The sequence below is a fragment of the Aulonocara sp. 'chitande type north' Nkhata Bay genome, linkage group LG11, assembly GCF_057382095.1.
Source record: "Aulonocara sp. 'chitande type north' Nkhata Bay isolate Kocher_YH1m ecotype deep benthic linkage group LG11, A_spYH_male_GT1.1, whole genome shotgun sequence".
Taxonomy (NCBI): domain Eukaryota; kingdom Metazoa; phylum Chordata; class Actinopteri; order Cichliformes; family Cichlidae; genus Aulonocara; species Aulonocara sp. 'chitande type north' Nkhata Bay.
This window is the reverse complement of record NC_141354.1, coordinates 21,279,246-21,301,191: the sequence shown is the minus strand read 5'-3', so window position 1 is coordinate 21,301,191 and position 21,946 is coordinate 21,279,246. Positions and strand designations below refer to the sequence as shown.

Below are 21,946 nucleotides of genomic sequence, written 5' to 3'. Positions count from 1 at the left end.
GTTAGCATCTATTTTATTAATAGATCGGTTTTTAGATTAGCTTTATCCAAACTGCTAAGCACCATATTTTTAGTATATAATAATAATAAGAAAAAAAAATACAAATAATGTGTAAAAAACAGGAAATAAACATGGTACCAATTGTTAATATTTTGCATAGCACTTTTTAAATGCATAGATAAAAAGTTCTCTTTCACGCCTACAAGCAATATAAAATTCTCAAACCAGACTACGGTTGCATTCTAGTAAGTGGCCTCATATTATTCCTATTTTATATTCTCTAAATTGTCCCCTGGTGGATTTTACAAATGGTTTTAAGATGCTTAAACTTACATATAGAGCACTAAATGGACAAGCTCCAGTCTGTCTAGCCCATCTTCTCCTTAAACACACTGCTGCTTGTACTCTTCAATTGCAGGCTCAGAATTTGTTAGTTGTTCTTTATACTAGATTGAAGACTTGGGGGAAAGGCAGAGTCTTTCACACACTGGCACCAGCATTTTCGAATAGTCTCCCAATACAGCTACATTTAGCTAACTCTAAGGACTCCTTTAAGAAACAGATAAAAAACTTTTTTGTTCAACCGAGCTTTCTGTTGACTGCTTTTTAAATGATCAATTTCCTTTTATTCTGTTTTATTCCATGTCTTGGTTTTGAATTGCTACTAACTGTACTCGTCTGTTATAGGCCTACTTTTTTATTGTGTCTCTTCCTGCTTCTTTTATTTATTTTATTCTATTTTGTCGCACATCGCTTTGTGACTACATGCCTGTGAAAAGTGCTTCATAAAGAAACTAGAGACTGAGATCATAGCATAGATGTCCTATTTGTACAATTTGGTCAAACCTGTATGTTGGTGCTGTGCTATTGTTTACAAAAAAAATTTGTGTAAAGAAACTAAACTACTTAACAAAACATCCTGATTATAATTTTAATAGCATAGTTGGGAACTGCCAATTTTACATAAATGTGCCACAATAATGAAGAAGACGACTAACAAAGTTAAGGAAAAACCTAAACTCTTGTCTTCTGCCATGAAAGTGGCATTATTATTCTGTGGGGTGGGGAGGGGGGGGGGGGGGGGTACTTTCTGGCAGGTCTGAGGTCCTCGTGTCCAGCTAGAGGGAAGATTCACTGCAAATCAATACCAGGTTGTTCTGAGGGATCACCTTTATTACATGATGAAACATTTCTATCCAGACGGGAGTGTTCTCATCTAGGATGATGGTTAAAGAGTGCGATCTGATATGTCAGTCCAAAATCTCCCACAGGTTTTCAATTGTGTTGAGATGTTGTGACTGCAAAGGTCACAGCATATGAATCACATAATTTCCATAATCATCAAAGGATTCAGAGATCACACACTAAAAGAAAAGCTGAAAGCCGTTATAGAGGTACATGGAGGCCCGAGACCTAGTAAGACATTGCTGCTTGGTTTTCCATTGACTTGTCGCCCATCTGTGTATACAAAACTATTTGTACTACTGTGATATTGAAAAAAGCCATATTACCATTTAAGGTGAACAGCCCGCCAGGGGAGTATATTCACCAATGGATATATCTCTCTTTGTTGGACCGAACATGGCATGAATAAAGTAATTAATATCTCATTAAGCTTGCTGCAAAGGGAGTATGTTACCGGGGCCCCACAGCAAGGGTGGGACAGCTTTTATTAGCGGTTGTGAAGATGTGGTGTTCCCCAGGTAATAAGAGCAGACAGCTTAACAACGCTGATGGTACTTTTATCACATATGTCCGCATCCCTGCAGAAACAAAGGAACCTGAGAAAAGGCAAGCAGATGTCCTTAGGTTATGCACTCGTGTCTTTAAGTACGAGATGAGAGCGGGCTCTGGCAGTGCGGGCAGAGTTAGAAGGGCTGCGGGGTCCCCCAGGCTAAGTACTAAAGCATAACTTGTGAAGCACAAGCTGGCTGGGTTTTACATTATATTAAATGTGGCGCTACTGTAATGCAATTCTATCCACTTCCACGTTTGACTGCATAATTGCTGTCCTCTGAATTGAAATGTTGCAGTTTCAAAGAGGCAGCATTTCAAAGCCATTTAGTCTATATGGCTTGACAGCTTCTGTTGTGCCATCTCTGCTTTCAGCCCGTGCAGCACACTCATATGAAAGGGAATCTTTGCTCATTTAGAAGTCCCATCTTTAAGGAGGGGGGGAAGAAAAAAAATCATCGCGCTACATCAAACTCTATTGTCAAAACGCTGACAACAGACATTTTTAGAATAAAAGCTTTGCTGTGATTCAGGGAGCAGAAATGAGGCATTAAATGATGGACATTGGCAAAAGTGCTTCTTATTGAGTACATGATATCAATCTGATTTTCTCAAGTGAATCATGTTCTCAGCTCTATACCAAATGTTTATGTTTCAGTTACATCCAGAATTCTGCATGTATGAAGTCAGCGCCTTAACACAAGTGTGGTCTCACCATCATAACTCACATTAATTCAGCACACAAAACTGCTCTGATCGTAAAAAAAGAAAAAAAATCTAATTAAAGGAAAATCAATAGCACTAGAACAAGTCCTTCAACATTTTTTGGGGCTTTATAAATGCTCTGTAGAGCTGAAGCGAAATACAATCTTTTACTCAAACTTTTTTTTTCATTTGTGATAAGCTGCCATCTTTCTTTTCTCTCTACTGTCAAAAGAAATCTTAATAGAAGCCCGATGTCAATAAAGCTTGATCATGATGGATTCAAGAGAGGATCAATCACGTCGGCCTGATTGAGAAAGCACCTGCACTGTCTGCCCTGCATTTGTCATGTCTGATTTAGCTGCCTCCCTGTAGCATACGGATCAATTCTGATTACAGATGTCAAACTCAAAATAACAAACAAAGCTAACTGAAGGTTTGATCAAGCAGATATTTACAGTAAACAGGCCAGCATGAGGCATAATAAGGGTTTCTTTTTATTTCCAGCCGTTCAGATATCCGAATATCTTATTCTTCAATACTATGGGGTCTCGCTTTGATATCACCCTGATACTAAATTTGTTTTGTTGTTTTGCAAAGGTGTACGCGCGTCTGCGTGCGTTTGTCTTGATGCTTCCCACATTTTCTTTTGTTTGCATCTCATCATCACATTATCACAAAGTCTATAATAGTTGTTTTTCCAACCTACCGCAGCAGAAATAGCCTTCTTCTTAAAGAGGCATAGAAGCCCATTTCATCCAAGTCATTTCTCAAATGCCAGCTATTCCAATAAGATTTTAGTCTGTCCTAAAATACAGTGCTTGTTGTCAGATAGATATTGACTTGTCAGCAAAAACACTATGTTGTATTAGAGTACTGTTGCCCAACATTAAGCAGCTAATTGCCCTTTTCTGACACCTTCATTATTTCTTAATGGAACTGAAGGTCTGCTGGCCGGATAAAGGTCACATCGATACAGCCTGTGCCCCCTTGATGGGAAGAGAGTGAGATGTTTTGGTGCTGTGACAAAACGATTTCACAAAGTCATTTCTAAAGGGAGAGTTGCTAAAAAACTTGAATTTTAAAGCTATGTGTGGCTTCAAGCACTATATTTAATCTGCATATCAAACATTATATTAACCCAGTAGACTTTGGATGACAGGCTCTGGCAATCATTTTTATTGATACATCTCCGTGTGCTCTACTTTTGCAATAACTGCTGCAACTAGGAGTGAACAGCAACCAAATGAGGACGGGAAGATAGGAGAATTTTATTTGCGTCCCCAGAATCATATTAAATATTGCACTGAGCATAATTTGGGCAAAACCCTTTATATATTTAATATTCATTCTTAAAGCACAGAAGACAAGAAATAAAGTAATTGACAAGGGTTGTAGCACAGCCTTGAAATGTTAAAAAGAAGCTGATTCTTCACAGTGGCACCCCAGGAATGATATTACACAACAAATTAGGTAAGCCCTATTCATCCGCATCCCTCAGTAAATACAGGAAGAAAAATGTGATTGAAGCGCAATTTAAAAGCATGCTATATCCTTGAAATGACTTAAATAATCAGAGTCGGAAAATGTGCCCCTATTTGTTCCGATGCTGGTCCAAACACTAATGGAATTTCGCTCAGTGCATTACAAAAACTGGGAAAAGCTGCAAGGGCTTTTAGTGTTATCCAACTCCACGTTTAATTAGTGAAATATCATAACACAATAATACAGGAAGCCTCTTCTCCCAAACCCAATTAAGATTCTATAGTGCACGAATGTTTAATGAAATCTCACCTAACATCCCAATTAACACAATAGGACCACGATATCACGAATACGGTATTTTCTTTAATCTTCTGATTGAAAATGATTTTGCAGCAATTTTTAAGCATCAAACACACTGTGCTTGGAGAAAGGAATCAGACCCTGTGGAACATTTCCTGCAAGACAATTTATGGGCTGTCACAGACAAATCCTTAGTGAAATTCTGGCTAACTGAGTCTTTACTGTCAGTATGTCATGCTAACATAGACACTTTAATACAAGAAATCCCACCGGCACCTTCACAGCTGGAGCCAGAGCCACATGCCAGCCGCAAACTACAAGAGAATTGTGGCATGTCTCTAAATAGCAGCGCAAGCTTGGGTGGATGGCACCAAGTACTGTCTGCAACTGGGCATCAACATGATTTGTTTTCCTAATTATGTAGCTTTCCAAACAGCAACAACGAAACACGTAGCGCTGACATTTGATTGCTATGTTGGCAACTTAAAAGGCTATCTAAATATGATATTTTATGTAGTCTGGATTCTTGACAAGCACCAATCCACTTGTTATTATGTGGGCACACTGCATGAGCGTCTTATTAGAGGTGTGCTGCCTCACTGGAATGACTCCCTAATCAGTGGCATATCGCATTAGCACCAGCTCCTTAATGCTGCAATATCACACAACGAGTGACCCTGAAACAATTTTACTGCTCCCACTCACAGCAATATCACCCAAACACAGTTTTCATTGGCAGGATAAACCTGCCATGTTTTTTATTCCACCTAATCATCTGGCTGCAGAATCAATCCATCTCGATCACTGCCTGTTGCGGGTCTTTGAATTCCTCCTCCCCTTCCTCCCTCACACCATCTGTCTCTCTGCTCCCTCCCAACAGCCCTCCTTCAATCATTTTTTCATAACTCCTCTATCTCTCTGGCCTGTCCATCCTCATAAGCTCCCTCTGTCTTTTTCCTCTCCTTTTCTGCTCTCGGCATTAAACATACATTACGTGCGCCGAAAGCTGCATGTAATATGCATCCTGGGCACCAGGACTTCATGATGAGTGGGTGCACAGTGACAATGACAGTGGCCACGCCTGATTCGGAGCAACATGTTGGCCGTCTCAGCTGTTGACCGGCTCATTATCATTTAGAGATACTCGCTGCACAAACTGCAAACACCCACACGGTTTGCTGCTAACTCCTGACAGGAATTAAAATTACGTGAAAGTCAGGAAGAGAGAGACTCTTACTATTATAGTCACTATTATAGAGTGCCAAAGTCTGGGAGCTCTCTCTCTCTCTTGCTCTCAGATGGCTTTTTTTGTTCCCATGGAAGACAATGTTGGTATGTGGTGCTCGTTAGCACGCCCTGTGTCGCTTCTCCACCCCTCACTCATGCCTCTTCTCTCTGTCTATAAAAGTCTGGGACACAATTATCCCCATTTTTTGTTGCTCTCGTTCACTCTCCATCTTTCTCGTTCACTGCGAATGAGTGTCTGGAACACAATTACCCCTGTTCTCCCCCTGTCTTTCTTCCACTTTATCCATCCCTCCCCATTCCCTGTCTCTCTTTCCATCTCTTATGGCTTCAGGAGAAGTCTGTGAAGGGAGCAGCTGCTGAAATATTTATTGATCTGTTTTCCTCAGTTTTATTTATTTCTCCCCCTTCCTTCTTGCTCTCCCTTCCCCTTCGCGCAGACCCGGGAACACCTCCAGCGCCACGAGATGTCAGAGGCAGCAGCGCGGCTGAAAATCCACAACATAAAACCATTATTTAGCATTTGTTGCACCCAGTAGTTTTACCTGTGTAAACAAAATAGGACACGCGAGGGATGAAGGCAAATGCAAGAACAACAGACAGACAGCCGCATCAAGCAGAGCAAGAACAGATTGAGCGGTGAGACACGTGGATCGTTCCACATATTTTTATACCAACATACACTGCAGGGGGCTGTTGATGGGAAAGACCAAGGTGCTGCTCTTTTTTTCCACTTTTTTTTTTTTGACTGTGTAAAGGAAGTTGTACACAACTGCTGGCTATTGAAGTAGTAGTAGTAGCCATGGCAACAATGCCCGGAGCCATTATAATTGCAATGGGAACGGCGTTAATACTGGACTAAATGGATTCACAGATGAATCTTACGTTATCTCCGCATAATTAAAGGGCTTCTGTGCTATCATACGCCCCCATGGTAAATATCAGCGCAGTTAACCAGGACTTTTGAGGTTATTCCAACAGCGAGCAATTCAGCAGTCGTTTGAAACTAATGTTTTTCTCCAGCCTTCTGTTGTAGCACAAATGATTAAACTTTCACACACACACAAAATGGGACATGAACACACCGAGGCACAAAAACGCACACAAAGCTAAGTCCCATCGCCAGACATGGCCTGCATTAGTGCCTAAGCCTTTTCCATTGATTTGCCGGCGAGCTCCTTGTCTTTTGGTAATGAGGACAGGGAGAAAAGCGGGACCCTCGTCCCTCCCGGCTCCCTGAGGACAAGCCGCCTGCACTAATCTGAATTGTGTTTCCAGTGACACTAACTCTGTGGCACAAAAAAAGACTAGAAGGAAGCGGAATAGAGGCAAGAAAATCACAAGCTATTCTCTTTCTCTGTTTCCAACAGTATTCATTCCTCCTAAATGTATAACATCTCCACATAACCAAACAAGAAAACATCTGTTTCGTGTTTCTCCTTTTCCCTGCAGATAGCTAAATCTGCACTGTGGACTGAAGTCTCGTGGCCCAAATGGAAGAAATTTGCACTGTTCAGAGACTTATTTGATTTCTCTATGTGAATGCTATTGAGAAGAACATTGAGAGTTATTAATAGACACACTGATGTATATGAAAAGATGTCACGTTTTCACTGGCTTTCCATTGATTTTACTGCTAACACCTTTAGTGGGAAAATTGCTGAAATTCATCTTCCCAATGGCCCGAGTAAAGGGACTATTCCACGGTGTGTGCACACATATGTTCAATAGTCCATATGTCCCTCTGTGGGCACAAGTCCACATGAATACGCAAGCCACTGCTTACTACTGCTTATACACCCACTCAGCTACCTTTTGAATGATCCTTCACTTGGAATAAATAAAACATAAGGATTCATAACACTGAGAAACCAACAATAAAGTTCATATTCAGGCTGGGAGTGGGAGAAGAGGAAGATGAGGGGAGGTTGTAACAAAATGAATTACAGTGGTAATTTTAGTCTGTATAACCACGTGTCCCAGGTTGAAAGCAGTCTGGTTACTTTCCATTACGCTGAACTCCATATCCTATATTTTAACTATAAATATAAGTGTAAACAAACCTCGCAGTGATTATTATTTATAACACTGACATCACATGTAATTGCCAATCCTGCCAAACCAATATGTGAGGCCCATGAAAGTGTTAATCATGACCGACAGGAACAATCTCAAGGGCAGTAAGGTGATGCTGAACCCAACTACCAACCACACCAGTACTCTAGGTAACCATCCTCAAAGGACTTGAACCCATGACCTCAGATAGCTTCAAACTCTATGAGACGCAGATTTCAGCTTCAGCACGACAGATCAAACGGTCATTGCTTGAGGGGTTATTCATCCCTGATAAACTAATTGGATATGCTGGAAAACGGCTGGAAAACCTCACACAGTAAGGCAACAAGAACCAACACAGCAGAAGTCATTTTCTGTTTTGGTCTTTTGGTCATTTAATACTATTGCTACCGCAACTGCACTTTTAATCTGTTTTATGCACCCAACAATCAACTTTGGAGTGTTCTGTTCTTGTATGCCGGAAGCAGAGGCTCCCTACTGCAGACAATAAAGATTAAAATGAACTGGTTGCATTTTACAGTCCCTGAGATGCATCCTTAAAACCTTGATTCAATACAAATACTGCTAGTGGTTGCCATGAATCATAACTCATTGTGCTGCATTCACAATTCAAGTAAAGTTACAATAGCCATTTCATTTCTGGTGGTAGTATTTAATTTAGACAATTCAAGTGATTTCACACTGTCTTAAGTCAGAAGTAATAACATTTGGTACATTTGCAAAATTCTTCTTGTACTTTAAGACTGGAAAAATCTCAACTTTATTCTCCCCTCTATTCCACTTTTTTAATATGAGGTTTGAAAAAAAGCAAAGCAACAAACAGGGGCAACTCCTGATTCGGTATCTTGCCCAGGGATACTTTAATGTGCAGACTGAAGGAGCCAGGGAGCAAACATCTGACCCTCCAAATGGTAGACGCCCCACTCTACCTCCTGAGCCACAGCCGCCCCAGTCACAGCTGAGTGTTCTTTAGGTCTGATCTGCTTCACTACATGTGAGGAAATTATTCCGTTTATGACGCTCAATGCTCTGCACTAAAGTCGACCACACAACATCGAGCAAAATAAAAAAGCAAAACCTTCAGGGAAAATATTCAGACCACAGGCCCTCTCAAGGCTGGTTATACCTCCAACCTTAGTCCCCAAAGCTCTTCAGCCCAAATCCAGGCCCTCTTACTCCAACATTTGCAGATACATAAAACCTGCCAAAATGGCAAACCATTTGTAAGCCAAACATGGAGAACAACAGCACAGAGAGACCGTGGATTTCAAAGGGAGGGAGAAAAAGCAGAGACCCCTCCAGAATAGGAGCACTAGGCATCTGTTGATGCTGGCATCTCCCTTCTCTTCATCTCCAAGCCAAGACTGGTGATCCAGTTGAATGTGTGTGTGTGTGTGTGTGTGTGCGTGTGTGTGTGTGTGTGTGTGTGTGTGTGTGTGTGTGTGTGTGTGTGTGTGTGTGTGTGTGTGTGAGAGAGAGAGAGAGAGAGAGAGAGAGAGAGAGTGAGAGAGAGAGAGGGAGAGGAGACAGGGAAGAAGGAGGTGCTTACGTGCTAACATGTGCAATGTGCATTGACCCCACTTGGCCCCCATATGTTGCTGAAACAATAAGGATGGCGGGCTACAAAGCGACCCCACTTGTTTTCACCTGTGTTCCTGCCCTGCACACTTCCTCTTACAACGACCTCTATCATGTTGGTGGGAAAATCCATCTGTTGGGCTATTTAAACGTTAGTAACTTACTATGTTTTGTATTCAGTATATTGTCAAAGTTGAATTTCTTGCAATGGAGCCGATCCATGTCTGTAAGGTAGAACTCTTTTAACATCCAAATACAGCATTAACATAATATCCTTTGAAATAACCTTAAATGTCCTCTGCTGTGACCTTTAAGCTGGAGCAATTTCTCTTGTCATCTTCACTTTTCACTGAATCAGCGAGGCTGTTATTCTCATTATTAGATATTTCAGGTTTCTGTCATAACAGAAATCATCTGAACAGAGGGTAAATTGTTTAATTTTGTGTGGAGGTGTGTGGAGATCGACTCCAGCCTTAATCTTTCATCACTGGCCTGGTTCACTGATGAAACAGTTTTGGAGTAATTGCAGGCAGCTTTTGTGCAAGAAATATGCAGGTATTTTACTGCACATATGAGTGGCCATCCACCATTCTAGCCTAATGGTACTCATGCATTTTAAGAAAAAAGAGAAAATTAATGAGGAAGAGAAAGATATGATGTCAAGCCAGGGTCTGGCTGCAACACCCATGGAGAGGTTTGTGCATTCACACGCCAAGCCAGTAGGAAACCATTGAATAGCCTAATGGTGTTATGCAGCACAGAAAAGACCTTTGTTGACCTGGTTGGTATGGCACTGTGAAGTACAATGCCGCTCTCTTAAAAATATTGGTCATTCATGATATGAATGACTAAATGAGTATTAATAAGGGGATGAAATATCTCCAGAGGAAGAAATGTCTTCAAATGAATAACATACCGTAAAAGCCGTACAACCATTTAGAGATTTTCATCTTGTACATCATTAAACAGGAAATAAAAACTCACAGGAAATAACAAATCTACTAAACAGTTTTGGTTAACCATTTAAACCACGCACACGACACTTGCTTGAATGTCAGGGGCACAGATTCAAAAGATTATTCCACTGCTGCATGATTTATCAACCAGGGAACGGTGCCCTTTTAACAGTCTTGTTCTTCCTTTATAATGCATGCTCTTTACCTCAAAAGATGGACACACTGTGGACCTACAGAAACTCATAGGAGCAGGCAGGAACTCTCTCCAAGACGAATCTGGTGTGCACAATTCCCATCAATACTCAATCATTCCGCAACTGTGGCTTAAATTATCGGTCACACCTTCACATCACAAAACCCATGGGTCCAAACGCAAACGGCTTAAAACTGAAACGAGACTCAATGGGATTGCAGGGCTCGTTTTGTGAGGTGCTGAGCCTATTGTGTTTGTGTGCTGTGTACATCCTGCAGGGCAGTCCGTCTGCTCGCTGCCTGGTGTGGAGAAGGGGCTTGCTGTGTCAAGCCAACCATGACCAGTTGGGCTCTCCTGCCCACAAGGAGCCCAGGCGAAGGGGGCTTGGGCCCGTCTGCATCTGCAGGTTGTTAACCTCACATCTTATTGCACTGACACATCAATTATTGTTATTAAGGGCCAGAGTAATTTATTTATATACTGATTTCCCACAGGACTAAGGCAGGACTAATTGAGCCAGGTGTGTATATTTGTGTGCTCATGTGTATGTGCGTGTTTGTGTGTGTTTTTTCCATGATGGATGGGCAGGGGGAAATTACAGTGCATGGTGAGAATCCGCTGCACAGGTTAATATATGGTGGGACATCCCATAGCATGGAGAGATTATTAGAGGAAGATATTAGAAGACTTTTGAAAATCAGCACTCAAGTCTGTGTTCCTCATAATAAAGAAGCCTAAATACCCTCCACATCATGTGGGCTGTGAAAGTTATCTGAGGACTAAACAGTTTTAAGTGGAGGAATTTCAGAGGAGATGAATGAAGTGTGTTTGTCTCTTTTGTAGAGCTGTTGGGAGGATGTTTTATAGCAGTAATAAAACAGGGAATTAAAGCTTGACTACCCAGCGAGCGCATATTGGAAACCCTAAGCCTTCCCAACTGTCCATCCTTCAACATGTAGCCCTCTGTGTCTCTCGGCCTTGGTTTTGAAGTGAGAGAACAAAACACAGGCTATCTCCCGAGTCTCTGCATTGCTACTACCCTTACTCACGTTAACTTCACAACCCCCACCCGCACTGATGCTGCGTCGTGCGCGCGGGGGTACCGGGCAGTCCATGCCACGTAAAGGAATGTTAACAGAAGACCGCGGATGCGAGTCAATTCTTTCCGTAGTAAACATCTTAATATGCATCACTCGTGCTTATACACTCAACCACGAGGTTGGCTTAGAGATGAACCTGGCGCTGCGCTCACGTGTACGCGCATACTGGTGTGCGCCCGCACAAAAACACACACAGCATTTCTCTACATCTCCGTGTGTAAGCAAATAGAAGGCTGGAGCGTAGTACACGGCAGACACGCGTGATTCACAAGCAGGTAGAACACCCCCCTCCTCATCATCGTCATTAGTATTCACCTCCACAACCGCTTTTCAGAAAATGAAAGATGCATGCGTAGAGGCGCAGCAGCACAGAACCGTCAGCACATCAATAAAGTAGCTCATAAGGAACTTACCTTTAGACAGCAGAACCAGAATCAGAGCAGCAAACACGTTCCGCAAGAGGGGGCAGCCCATGATGGAGTTCTGATTGATTTTATGCTTGTTTTTTTCCCCCCTTTTTTGCAGCCAAATGTCTCGGTATTCCTCCCTTAGGGTGCAGTTGCGGGAAATCTGATTAAATATATATAAATATATATATATATTAAAACAAAGACCCAGTGAACGAGTGTCAACAGTAATAGTCCAAACGCTTCTACATGTGAGTGGATGAAAACATCAGTCTTGACTTTTCCTTTTGGTGACTCCCGTTGGAGAGAGAGGGGTGGGTAGGGCTGTTTATCTTCTTCGGAGCAGAATCCCTCAACCAGAAAAAAAAATACAGCAGAAAGAACAAATATCCCAGACACTTGATTGGCTTTTTAGTTCACTGAAGGACAGAAAAAATATTTCAGAAAATGCATGAGAAGAAAGGTTAAAATGTAAACTGTCCAATGACCAGATATAAATTTGTTTTTGGCACAGAGCGGGATGGGGTCTGTGTGCGTCCTGGCCAAAAATTAGCCTTCTCCGTATGTCTCTGTTGGTATGCAGCGCGTCTCCTCGCTCCGCACTCAGCGCGTCGCAGGCAGCAGCACTGAATGCGAGACTCACGAAAAGAAAAGAGCCTGACTGACAGTTAGCAGAAAACCCCTTCTTCCAATCACCGATCCCGAAGCAGGAGGCGGGATTTACGATTGCGCCGATGTCCCGCTCAGAGAGGCCGACCAAGGACCTGCACAGGCCAATCGAAGCCGTGCGGTGGGCGGGCACAGCGAGAGGCAAAGCACGGCGCGGTGATAATGCAATGTGATTTATAGCCGGTTTGGTGATGCTGCAGTACTCAGAGAAAACAGTCCAGAGGGCGGACACGCAGGCGTTTTAACTACAGGGGAACACAGGTGAAGCCACATCGGCTCTGCTGGTAGGCTTTGTACATGATGTATGAAAACGAAATGAGGGAGAATGACAGGCTATCTTGTCGTGGGAATATATTGCCCAGTTGATGTAAATATATGTCAGGGGATACAGAAAATGGTGAAGTTTGTGAAGAGCACGAGAAAACCGCACACTTTAAAGTTTTGCGCTGGACTGATTGATGTCTGTGGCGCTGCAGAAAATTCCCCATCTGATTACGCTCCTGACTTAATGGTAGGCAACATAAACCCATTTAGAGAGACACTTTATATTTATGCAGGAGTCCTAATGAGCCATTTGTAAACATGTTAGTGTCTGTGCTGCATCTGGTACTAAAAGCGGAAAAAGCAGTTGCCTATTGTAAAGATCTAAAGGGCCATTCACACTGTGAGTTAATCATCTTGCTTTAAAGCTAAAAAGGAGACACAGATAGGCAGCTATGAATCTCAGAAAACTTTGATAACATTTTTTTTGCATACTTTCCCAACATTTGGCAATTCATTACAGTCATATTGCATCACATCGGCTGGCCTTTTCAGTTACCGGTAGTAACATACAGCTTATTCAGTGCCCTGGAGTACATTCTTTTTTTGCAGAATTGATCACATCCTTGAGACTATTATTTTCATATTAGCTGATTAACTGTTCCATTTGTTTCTTTATTCCCAGGATAACCAATTAATGCTTTATTACCCCTAAGTGCATAAGTAATAAAGCTTTGCTTGGTGATTTATAATCGAGAGTTAGAATAAATACAGCTGGGGATAAATGGACTACATATCTCCCTCAGATGAAAGATGGAGGAAGGTGAACGGACAAGCACTAAGAAAACTCTGATTAATGAATCAGCTAATCAAAGCTCAGCATTAGTTATGTATAGAGGGTGAATTGATTATAAATAGTATTCTATATTAATTAGATCTTATAAAGTAGAGTGAATCAGGAGCCAATAATGTTTATAATATTAACCATTGGCTACTGTTTTAAAATCCTACTGTCTGATTTCATTATTTGTGATGAAGAAAACGATCCGACAGAGACATACAATCAATACAAGTCCTCTTTTTATTTTGCCAAAGGTATAAAGATCACAGGAGCACCAGCATAAAGACAACAGGTCTTTCCAGAAGTCTTTCTGTGTGAGTTAAATGTTCTGCCTGTGCCTGCCTGGGTTTCCTTCTACATTAAAGAGACCTTCATGCGGGGTTAATTGGTGTTTCTAAATTGCCCATAGGTTTAGATGTGAAACAAAGCACTTAAGTGTATAGAGCGAAGCACTGTGTAGATTGCTTATAGCGTGAAGTGCTTTGAGTGGTCAGTAACGCTACAAAAGAGCTTGATAAATGCCGTCTAGGTCTGGTCTTTGGCCTGAATTATGTTATTTTTTTATTTTTAAAAAGGGCTTATATTGCTATTGTTTGCACAAAACAACTCAGCCAAGCACAGCATGGTATACTGTTCCTCTAATCAGCATATCCTCCTCCTGCTCTTCACTTGGACGTTCAGTAAATGCCGCAGGACAGCCATTTTACGGCGTCCACATTAGCATAGAAGGATTGGCTCTGTGTGACGCTAAAAACTCTGATCCAAACAAGAGATACAGTATTTGCACTTGGGAAGCTTCATTAATGGTATTCATGATTGCAATCAGTAATTCAACTGAGTTCCTGTGTACTCACAAATATTGTTTATAGACCTGTCACAAATTGCAGTTTGTTTGTACTCTGTTGTTCCAAGTTTTGCGATAAAAGTAGAAACACCTGAGAAAATGTTGACATAAATTTGCATTTTGACGCAGACTTTACACAGCCAATTACCCTCAGACCTCGTCAGCTCCCATCAAACTGCATGACACCTTGAGCACAGTGTAAGCAGGAAAGCGGAGCTGAGCCAGAGGAATATTTCTTAATTTTTACAAAGAGTGACATGCATCATCATATGGAAATTTCTGCTTCCTCCCACGATGAAAAAGTGAGGCCAAAGTATGGCAAGTTACTAGATATTCTTGCTGAGCACTAGAAGCCTGTGAATCAGTGGAAACATCATTTGTCCCATTTTGTTTTTAGGTTTCTTTATTTTTTTCCTCAAAATTACACAAGTTAGCTTTGCAAATTGTGGGCTGTAAGTGAAATAAAAACATGAGTCAGAAGGACACACAGGAAGTGGGTTAACAAGTGTTACACTGCACATATAAATTTATCAGTAGGCTTTTTAAAAAAATTGTCAAGGCTGCAGTCTTACAATGAAACAGCACAAGCAATATAGCATAAACCCACCTCTACCCAGCAGGACCTCAAGTGACATCGATGGGAAGTCAAAGAAAATCAAAGCTCCCAAAAATATAAATACAAAAACATAAATTAATACACAAGTATAAAAAAATCACGATGAAAAGAAAACAACAGTAGAGGATGGATGTTCGGTGAAATATAAATCTATGTTTTTAGTGTACTTGCTACATATAAACAACTGAAAAACTGTACACAATCACCTAGTGTTTATGGCATGTGATGATAAAGCAGCACGAGCCCGACCATCATTTTCTCCTATTGTGTGCTTCATCTTTTGAGAGGTGCCAATTTGAGCACACGGCAGATATTTCATGTTGGAGCTACAAAGATAAATAATCATTTATTGAATAGGGGTTCTCTTATCATTTGAGGGTGAAATATACAGGAATGAATTAAAGAGCGTTATTATCTCGTCATAGGTTCTGATTATTCACTTTAGAGTCATTATGGCTGTTAAGCCTGGTTTGATGTTTTCTATTTTATTAAATATTATTATTATTATTTTTTATCTGAAGGCATTAATGGTCCAGTGTCTGGTTTTAGTCCCACGGAGGGCGAAACTGCAGAGAAGAACACAAGCAATCATATTAATTCTGCATCAGTGTGCAGCGTTGAGAAGTGAGCTGGGATTGAGGGCTCCTGCAGACTTGGAGAGGCTGCACTAAACAAGGGCTCAATAAAAGCACCACTGAACGACACAGGAAATCATTCCTGCCTGTGGCCATCTCCCTGTACAACGCATCCACTTAACACACTGTTTGCTGCTACAACTACACATGTTTCTTTTCCAACTATTTATTTATGAGTGACTTATGTATGTATGTATGTATGTATGTATGTATGTATGTATGTATGTATGTATGTATGTATATATATGTATATATTGTACTATTCTTAGTTAGTGTATTGTCTGTCTTGTCTTAATGTTGGTTTAAAATGGAGCACTGTAACAAAAAATAATTTCCCCCAGGGATCAATAAAGTATTCTGATTCTGATTCTGAATAAGACCCCTTTTCATCTCAAACTGTGTTGATGGAGGGCACATGTTTGTGATGAACGAGTAGAAAATGGAATAGGAAACAAAATCAACATAATAGCACGAAAAGATAAGTACATAATACAACTTGCAAAGTACATGTTTAAGGTCAGGAATGAGCATGAGCGTGCACTTCAGCAGTAATTATAAATGTTGGCTGAAGGCAAAGTAATGCAAAAGACTGGTTGAGGCGAAGTGGCTGCGCGGGGCTGCTTAAAGAGGAACTGGGCACCTTTGTTAGAAAAAGAAATTTGTAATATACTAGCAGAATGAAAAGACCTTCTTACTGACAGTGCAGCAGGAGACACTGCCGAGGAGAAAGACCTCATCTTGTTCCAAAGTAACACTAATTAGAGTAGTCATATCAGAGCTCTGACCTTTAGTAGATTTTCTGTTTTTAGCTTCAGTCTTTAATTTCTCTGTAAGTGAAGGTTCTTTTAGCCACAGTAACCAATTACTGCAACTAACTTTTGTCTTAATAATCCAATTCTCACTGCAAAAATGTTACACTATCACCATTCCCATGTTTTGTGACTTCAGTGAGTGACCATTATCTTGTAGTTCTTCTTGTACTTGGCTAACAAGCATCACGGTGCTGTCGCGGTGCAATTAAACAGAGCTAGCATGCTTCTTTGATTCTTTCCTGGCTTTCTTGTGGCAAACTGTTAGAGTCACTGTGTTTTGTTTTTTGGGTTTTTTGCTCAGTATAACTGATGTACGAAGCGGGTCATGATGCATGGCTGAGTATGAATGGCCACAGTGGGATTGAGTGCATCATTACTCAACAGGAGGAGGAACATTGAAGTTAGTTTGATGGATTATAACTTTAAAACACGTTGGTGTATGATGCATTGTAGCATGGCCAGGTTTGTCTGTGCTCAAATGTGCAGTGTATGCCTGACTCTATGCACCTATCACCCACAGGCAGAGTCACTCAGACAATGTTAGTGCCTAGGCTGGAATGACAGTAATTTCACACCCAATTACAAAGCAGACCCATACTATAATGTCAAATGTTAGCACCTTGACTGTAAGGACAAACACAGAAGGACACGTCGCCAAGCTTGTCTGGAGAGAGTGGGGCAGTTTATGCAAACATGTCTGACTTGGAGTATGTCTGGCTGGGGAAACCTGTCCCTGAAGTGTCTGTTTTAAAGCTACCAGTTGGGCTGAGATGCCCCACCAGCCTGTTTAATATGGTAATGTGTGGAGATGCGGGCACAGGCACATTTTCCTTCTTTCTCTTTGCTCCATCTTTAAGCCCCCCACATTAATTGGCATGGCAGAGGCATCAGTCGCTTGGTTGTAATCACTGTCCCTCTGAGAACCCCACAGAGAAGGATTGAAGGGAAGCGGGACACAGGCAGAGCGAGTGAGAGTCTTTGGTCTTGAAAGGCTTGTCCCCTGAATTATGTCATCCCAAGAGGTGCAAGGAAGCATACAGACAGGGAGGGGAAAAGCAAGAAAGGATGATATGGAACATGGAGGGATAAGAAAGAAAGAAGCTGAAGAGGAATTATGATATGAGCTCCCTGTTGCCAGGAAAATGGAGGACTGCAGATGGAAGAAGGCAAGAATGGGGAAGAAGTAGGAGATTCATATGGGGGATTACGGACGAAGATTGATAGCTGGATCTGTGGGACTAGGTGTGGTGGGAGGTGTGTGTGTGTGTGTGGAGGGCGTGTTAGGATATTTGATTGATGTGAAAAAGATGAGATGGAAAAAGCTGGGAGTGGTAGGTCAGAAGAAGACGAGAGAGGTCGAGTGACGTTAACACTTCGCCTGTCATTTAATTGGTTTTCATCCTGTGCAAACTTTTAAAATTGAGAAAAAATGTTGGGATAGAACAGCTTTAGATTTTAATTTTAAAAAAGGGATTCTTTAACCAGAACCTGCTAATTTAGTTCATTTCCACCGCTGACACAACCTTTGCTGCTAGAGCCTCACTAGTTAACGTTATAACATCCTTTTTAAGCACGCAATTGTTTTTATTGCCGATTGCTGCTGCCACAACGTTCCATGCTTGCAAAGTACCTTGAAATAGAGAAAGTGCATTAGAATCTGAAGAGAAGATGACAAAGAAAAGCTCGACAAGAGAAAAGAGGAACAAAAAATGTTTAACGGAAGGAAAAAAATAAGAAGTGAATAGAGGGAGACTAAAAGTTTCTCCCTTTGAAAGTCAAATTGAAAGGATCTTATCCCTGCTAATGATGAGTGTCTGGGCAAGTGTGTGTGGGCATACATGGGCATATATACATGGATGTGTTTCCTCATAGGCATGGAGTAATAGTAATAATAAATGGAAAAAACAAGGCACAGGAAGAGTCACCTTTTGAGAACGGAGCCCGAGCGCGTCAGAGAGTTCGGCCTTGAAACCAGATGAAAGCGTCGAGCCGAGCCATAATAGATGATGGAATTTAATCATGTCTGCTGCTTAACACTCTCTCCTTCTTTTGCGCTCACTCTGTTTCATGGCTTTTAAAATGCAACTGCTATTTTTCATTCGTTTTAAGATAAGATAAGATAAGATAAGATAAGATAAGATAAGATAAGATAAGATAAGATAACCTTTATTAGTCCCACACGTGGGAAATTTGTTTTGTCACAGCAGGAAGTGGACAGTGCAAAAGTTATGACGCAAAAATTAGAATACAATAAGAATAAATACAGTACACAGCTGTACAGAATAGAATAAAAGAATATACTATATACAGTAGAATAAAATAGAATAAAAATATACAATAAGATAAAAATAGAATACGAATGCTATATACAACTGAGTAAAAATACAACGATGCCAGAAAAGATTATTGCACTTAGTGTTATTGCACATGTGTGGATGTGTGTGTTTGTTCAGTTAAAGTCTTTGTTGTGGAGTCTGACAGCAGTGGGGAGGAAAGACCTGCGAAATCTCTCCGTCCCACACCGTGGGTGCCGCAGTCTCCCACTGAAGGAGCTGCTCAGTGCTTAATTCTCCACTCTATCAAATTTTTCCATCATCGCAGCATTCTTACTTTCTAGATCCAAGTCACTGGTGTTATTGAAGTATAATGACAAAAAAACATCAGCATAATTACTTTATTAGAGAAGACTGATGTCAGAACGGCCAGTCATGTTTCATGTCACATCATTGCCTTAGTTAGCGTCCGCTGTTTGCCTTGTGGCCTTGAGGAGGCTTTTGATGCTGAGCGCTGTTAATTTTCCTCTCTCTGAGAACAAGTTCTGCCCCTCACTCCGCAAACGATCCCCTTCTAATTAAAAAAACAGAAGATGAAAATCTTAATGATAGCTCTTAAAGAGCATTCCTTAAGCCATTAATCACCTACATATCCTATAGATCTGGGTAGCAAAAAGCAGAACATTTAGCAGTGGCAAAAACAAAACAGTTTGCTTCATTATCATCAAGAGTACTTTTGTATCCATTTCTATCCATAATTGTTGTACTTAAAGCAGCAACTCATTAATCAATGATAAATCTGTTGGGATTACTGAACTCTGACTCAGCAATAAAGGCGCTGCAGACAGGTCTATAAAAGCACTTCAGTCTGGTGAAAATGTTAGAAAAGATAGGTCCACACTGTGAAACACTTTCTGAAGGTAGGTATCTATCAAGGATAACCACGCCAAGTGGCACAGTTTTAAGCTTTGAGCATGTCTGCTTATATCATCTTAGCCACTCATGAGTTCTCTAATGGATTCTCTGCCCTGGTAGTCTTGGTCGCTCGGTCTCTTTTATTCTTTTCTCCGTTAACCACACTAAAGCACCTTTCTTCTCCCCCAGTTGTTGTCTCACTTTCTTTCTTTTTTTATCCCGTCTCTCACCCATTATGACTGTCTTCCCTCTTCAACCGACTATTTGTCTTGCCCCGTTTTACCTTCTCTCTGCTTCCCAACTTCAGTTCAGTTTCCGTCTACCCAGCTTGAGCCCATTCAGCAGTAATGAGTGCAGCTTAAGGTGGGGCTGGCCTGAGGTGAGCTAGAGAGAGGCAGGGAGGTTAATGAGGAGAGGAACCTCGCTTTTTGCCCGAGGTGTAAAAAGGGAATAAGTGGATGAGTGAAAAAGAGAGAGAGCAAGGCCAGGGACACAGACAAACAGACAGGTAGTTTTTATATTTGCAGTAATGAATTTAGCAGATGCACAAATGCACTCCTGCCTCTCAGTGTGACTGTAGTCCAGCAAGACTGGCAGTGGGCTGTGTGCAAAATGAGAGCTATATGTTTAAATTAATAGTTGCTTTTTAGGACCATGTGAGCATGTGCAGCTCTTTTAGAGTTGTAATGATCCATAAATCATCTGTGATTATTATCACAGCATCTATAATTTGAGTACAATAAACAATTACGCCACTGGGAATCATCAGATTTATTATTATCTGTTAATTGCTTCTCCAAGGTTCCCCTAGTTAAGAAAAGTAAAAATCGAATGATGATACACACTGTCAGACACACAAGGCAACCCACACAGTCCAGCAACTCTGCCAAGAGGAGGTGAAAGAATAATGGTACTGTAGATATTCTCATTTATCTTAAAGATCACTAGGGACTAATATTACCATGGCTTTAACGAAGAGAGGAAATGAATTGTGAATAAAAGAGAATAAATAAACAAAAGAGTTAATAAATGACGATAGTTATTGATGATGCTTTTATCAAAGTACAAATTAGTCCAAAGTAAGAACATTAAACTAACCTAAAAATAAACTTCTCCACTGGCGTCTAGTCACCTATAGGTGACATCCATTTCTCTACCACCCTTCCATCGCTCCCTCCTTTCTCCCGTAACTACTCTCATCACTATTTCCTTTTTTTCACTCACAAATCAATCTGCCTCAATTTGTGCAGAATTGATTTCACCATTTCTTATCATTGACGCAATTCTGCAATCCGCTCTCGCCAGCTCATCCAGTCCATTCGCCTTATATGTTTCACTCTTTTTCTACTCCTCTATCGCATTCTCTATCTACCCCGCTCTAGTTTCCACTGCAACTCATTACATATGTGCTTCCTTTGCTCTGTCCTCTTACTTGGTAACCTCCACAGAGTTCTGGAGCAATGTCTTGATTGGATGTGGCTGGCATTGCTAAGCATTCTGTGCTGCAGAACTGGTGCTGCGCATGCAATATGTTGGCAGCCATTAGTTCATTATCAGCAGAGTGCTGATGTGGCTGCTGTACAGTTTTGCAAGAAAGATTACCAAGTGAGAATGTTTGTTTCAAAGTCAGTATACTGATAATAAGAGATGCTTGAGTGAAGCGACAGAGTGAATCCATCATTTGCCAAGCCTTTAGCAGCAACACATGGAGCAAGTTTTCAAAGCAGAAGGAAAAATTGCCAAACATGTAAGTACCATATTGACTTCTGTTCATGGCTTAATGAAAAATCCAGTGCATTCCTCTCAGAAGCAATATACAGCTATGTCTCGTTGCCTTTCAAAATAATGAGTGCCTGGATTTTAAAAATGCCTCCTGCCTGTGTTTAAACAAACTAAAGAGATGATTTCTGACACTGAAAAATAAATGCAACCGTGGAAGTCAGATAAAAAAAAAATCCACTGAATGATGAATGAGACCCTTAAACCTACAAAATCATGCTAAACATGCAAGTTGTTTTGTAGTAATAACTTCAGTGCTGCCTCATAGTATAACAAATGTTTTTACAAGAACCAGAAAGGGCAGCTATCGATTCTTTCAGCTTAACCCCCAAACTATTTTGAAGAAGCAGCTAAATGGCCTTGCACACAACTGTGCTGTGTTTTTATTCTTGTCTTTGATAGTTGTGTCTCAGCTGTTCAGCAGTTGCTTGGAAACATTTTTTAATTTTTTTTTCGCCTCGAGAAGTACCGCAGTGTGGGACGCGTGATTGATGGGGGGAAATGAAAGAGCAGGTTTCCACTGAC

At 41.0% G+C, this 21,946-nt stretch overlaps 1 protein-coding gene across 1 annotated transcript in view; it reads right to left on the bottom strand.

Annotated features, from left to right (window-relative positions):
- The window catches only part of iglon5 (IgLON family member 5), a 124,259-nt gene extending 111,876 nt beyond the window's left edge, over positions 1-12,383 (bottom strand). The window contains exon 1 of the mRNA XM_086311080.1: positions 11,783-12,383. Within this exon, the coding sequence (XP_086167206.1) occupies positions 11,783-11,843 (61 nt within the window). The 5' untranslated portion in view covers positions 11,844-12,383. The remainder of the gene's footprint in view (positions 1-11,782) is intronic.
- Between the last annotated feature and the right edge of the window lie 9,563 nt (positions 12,384-21,946).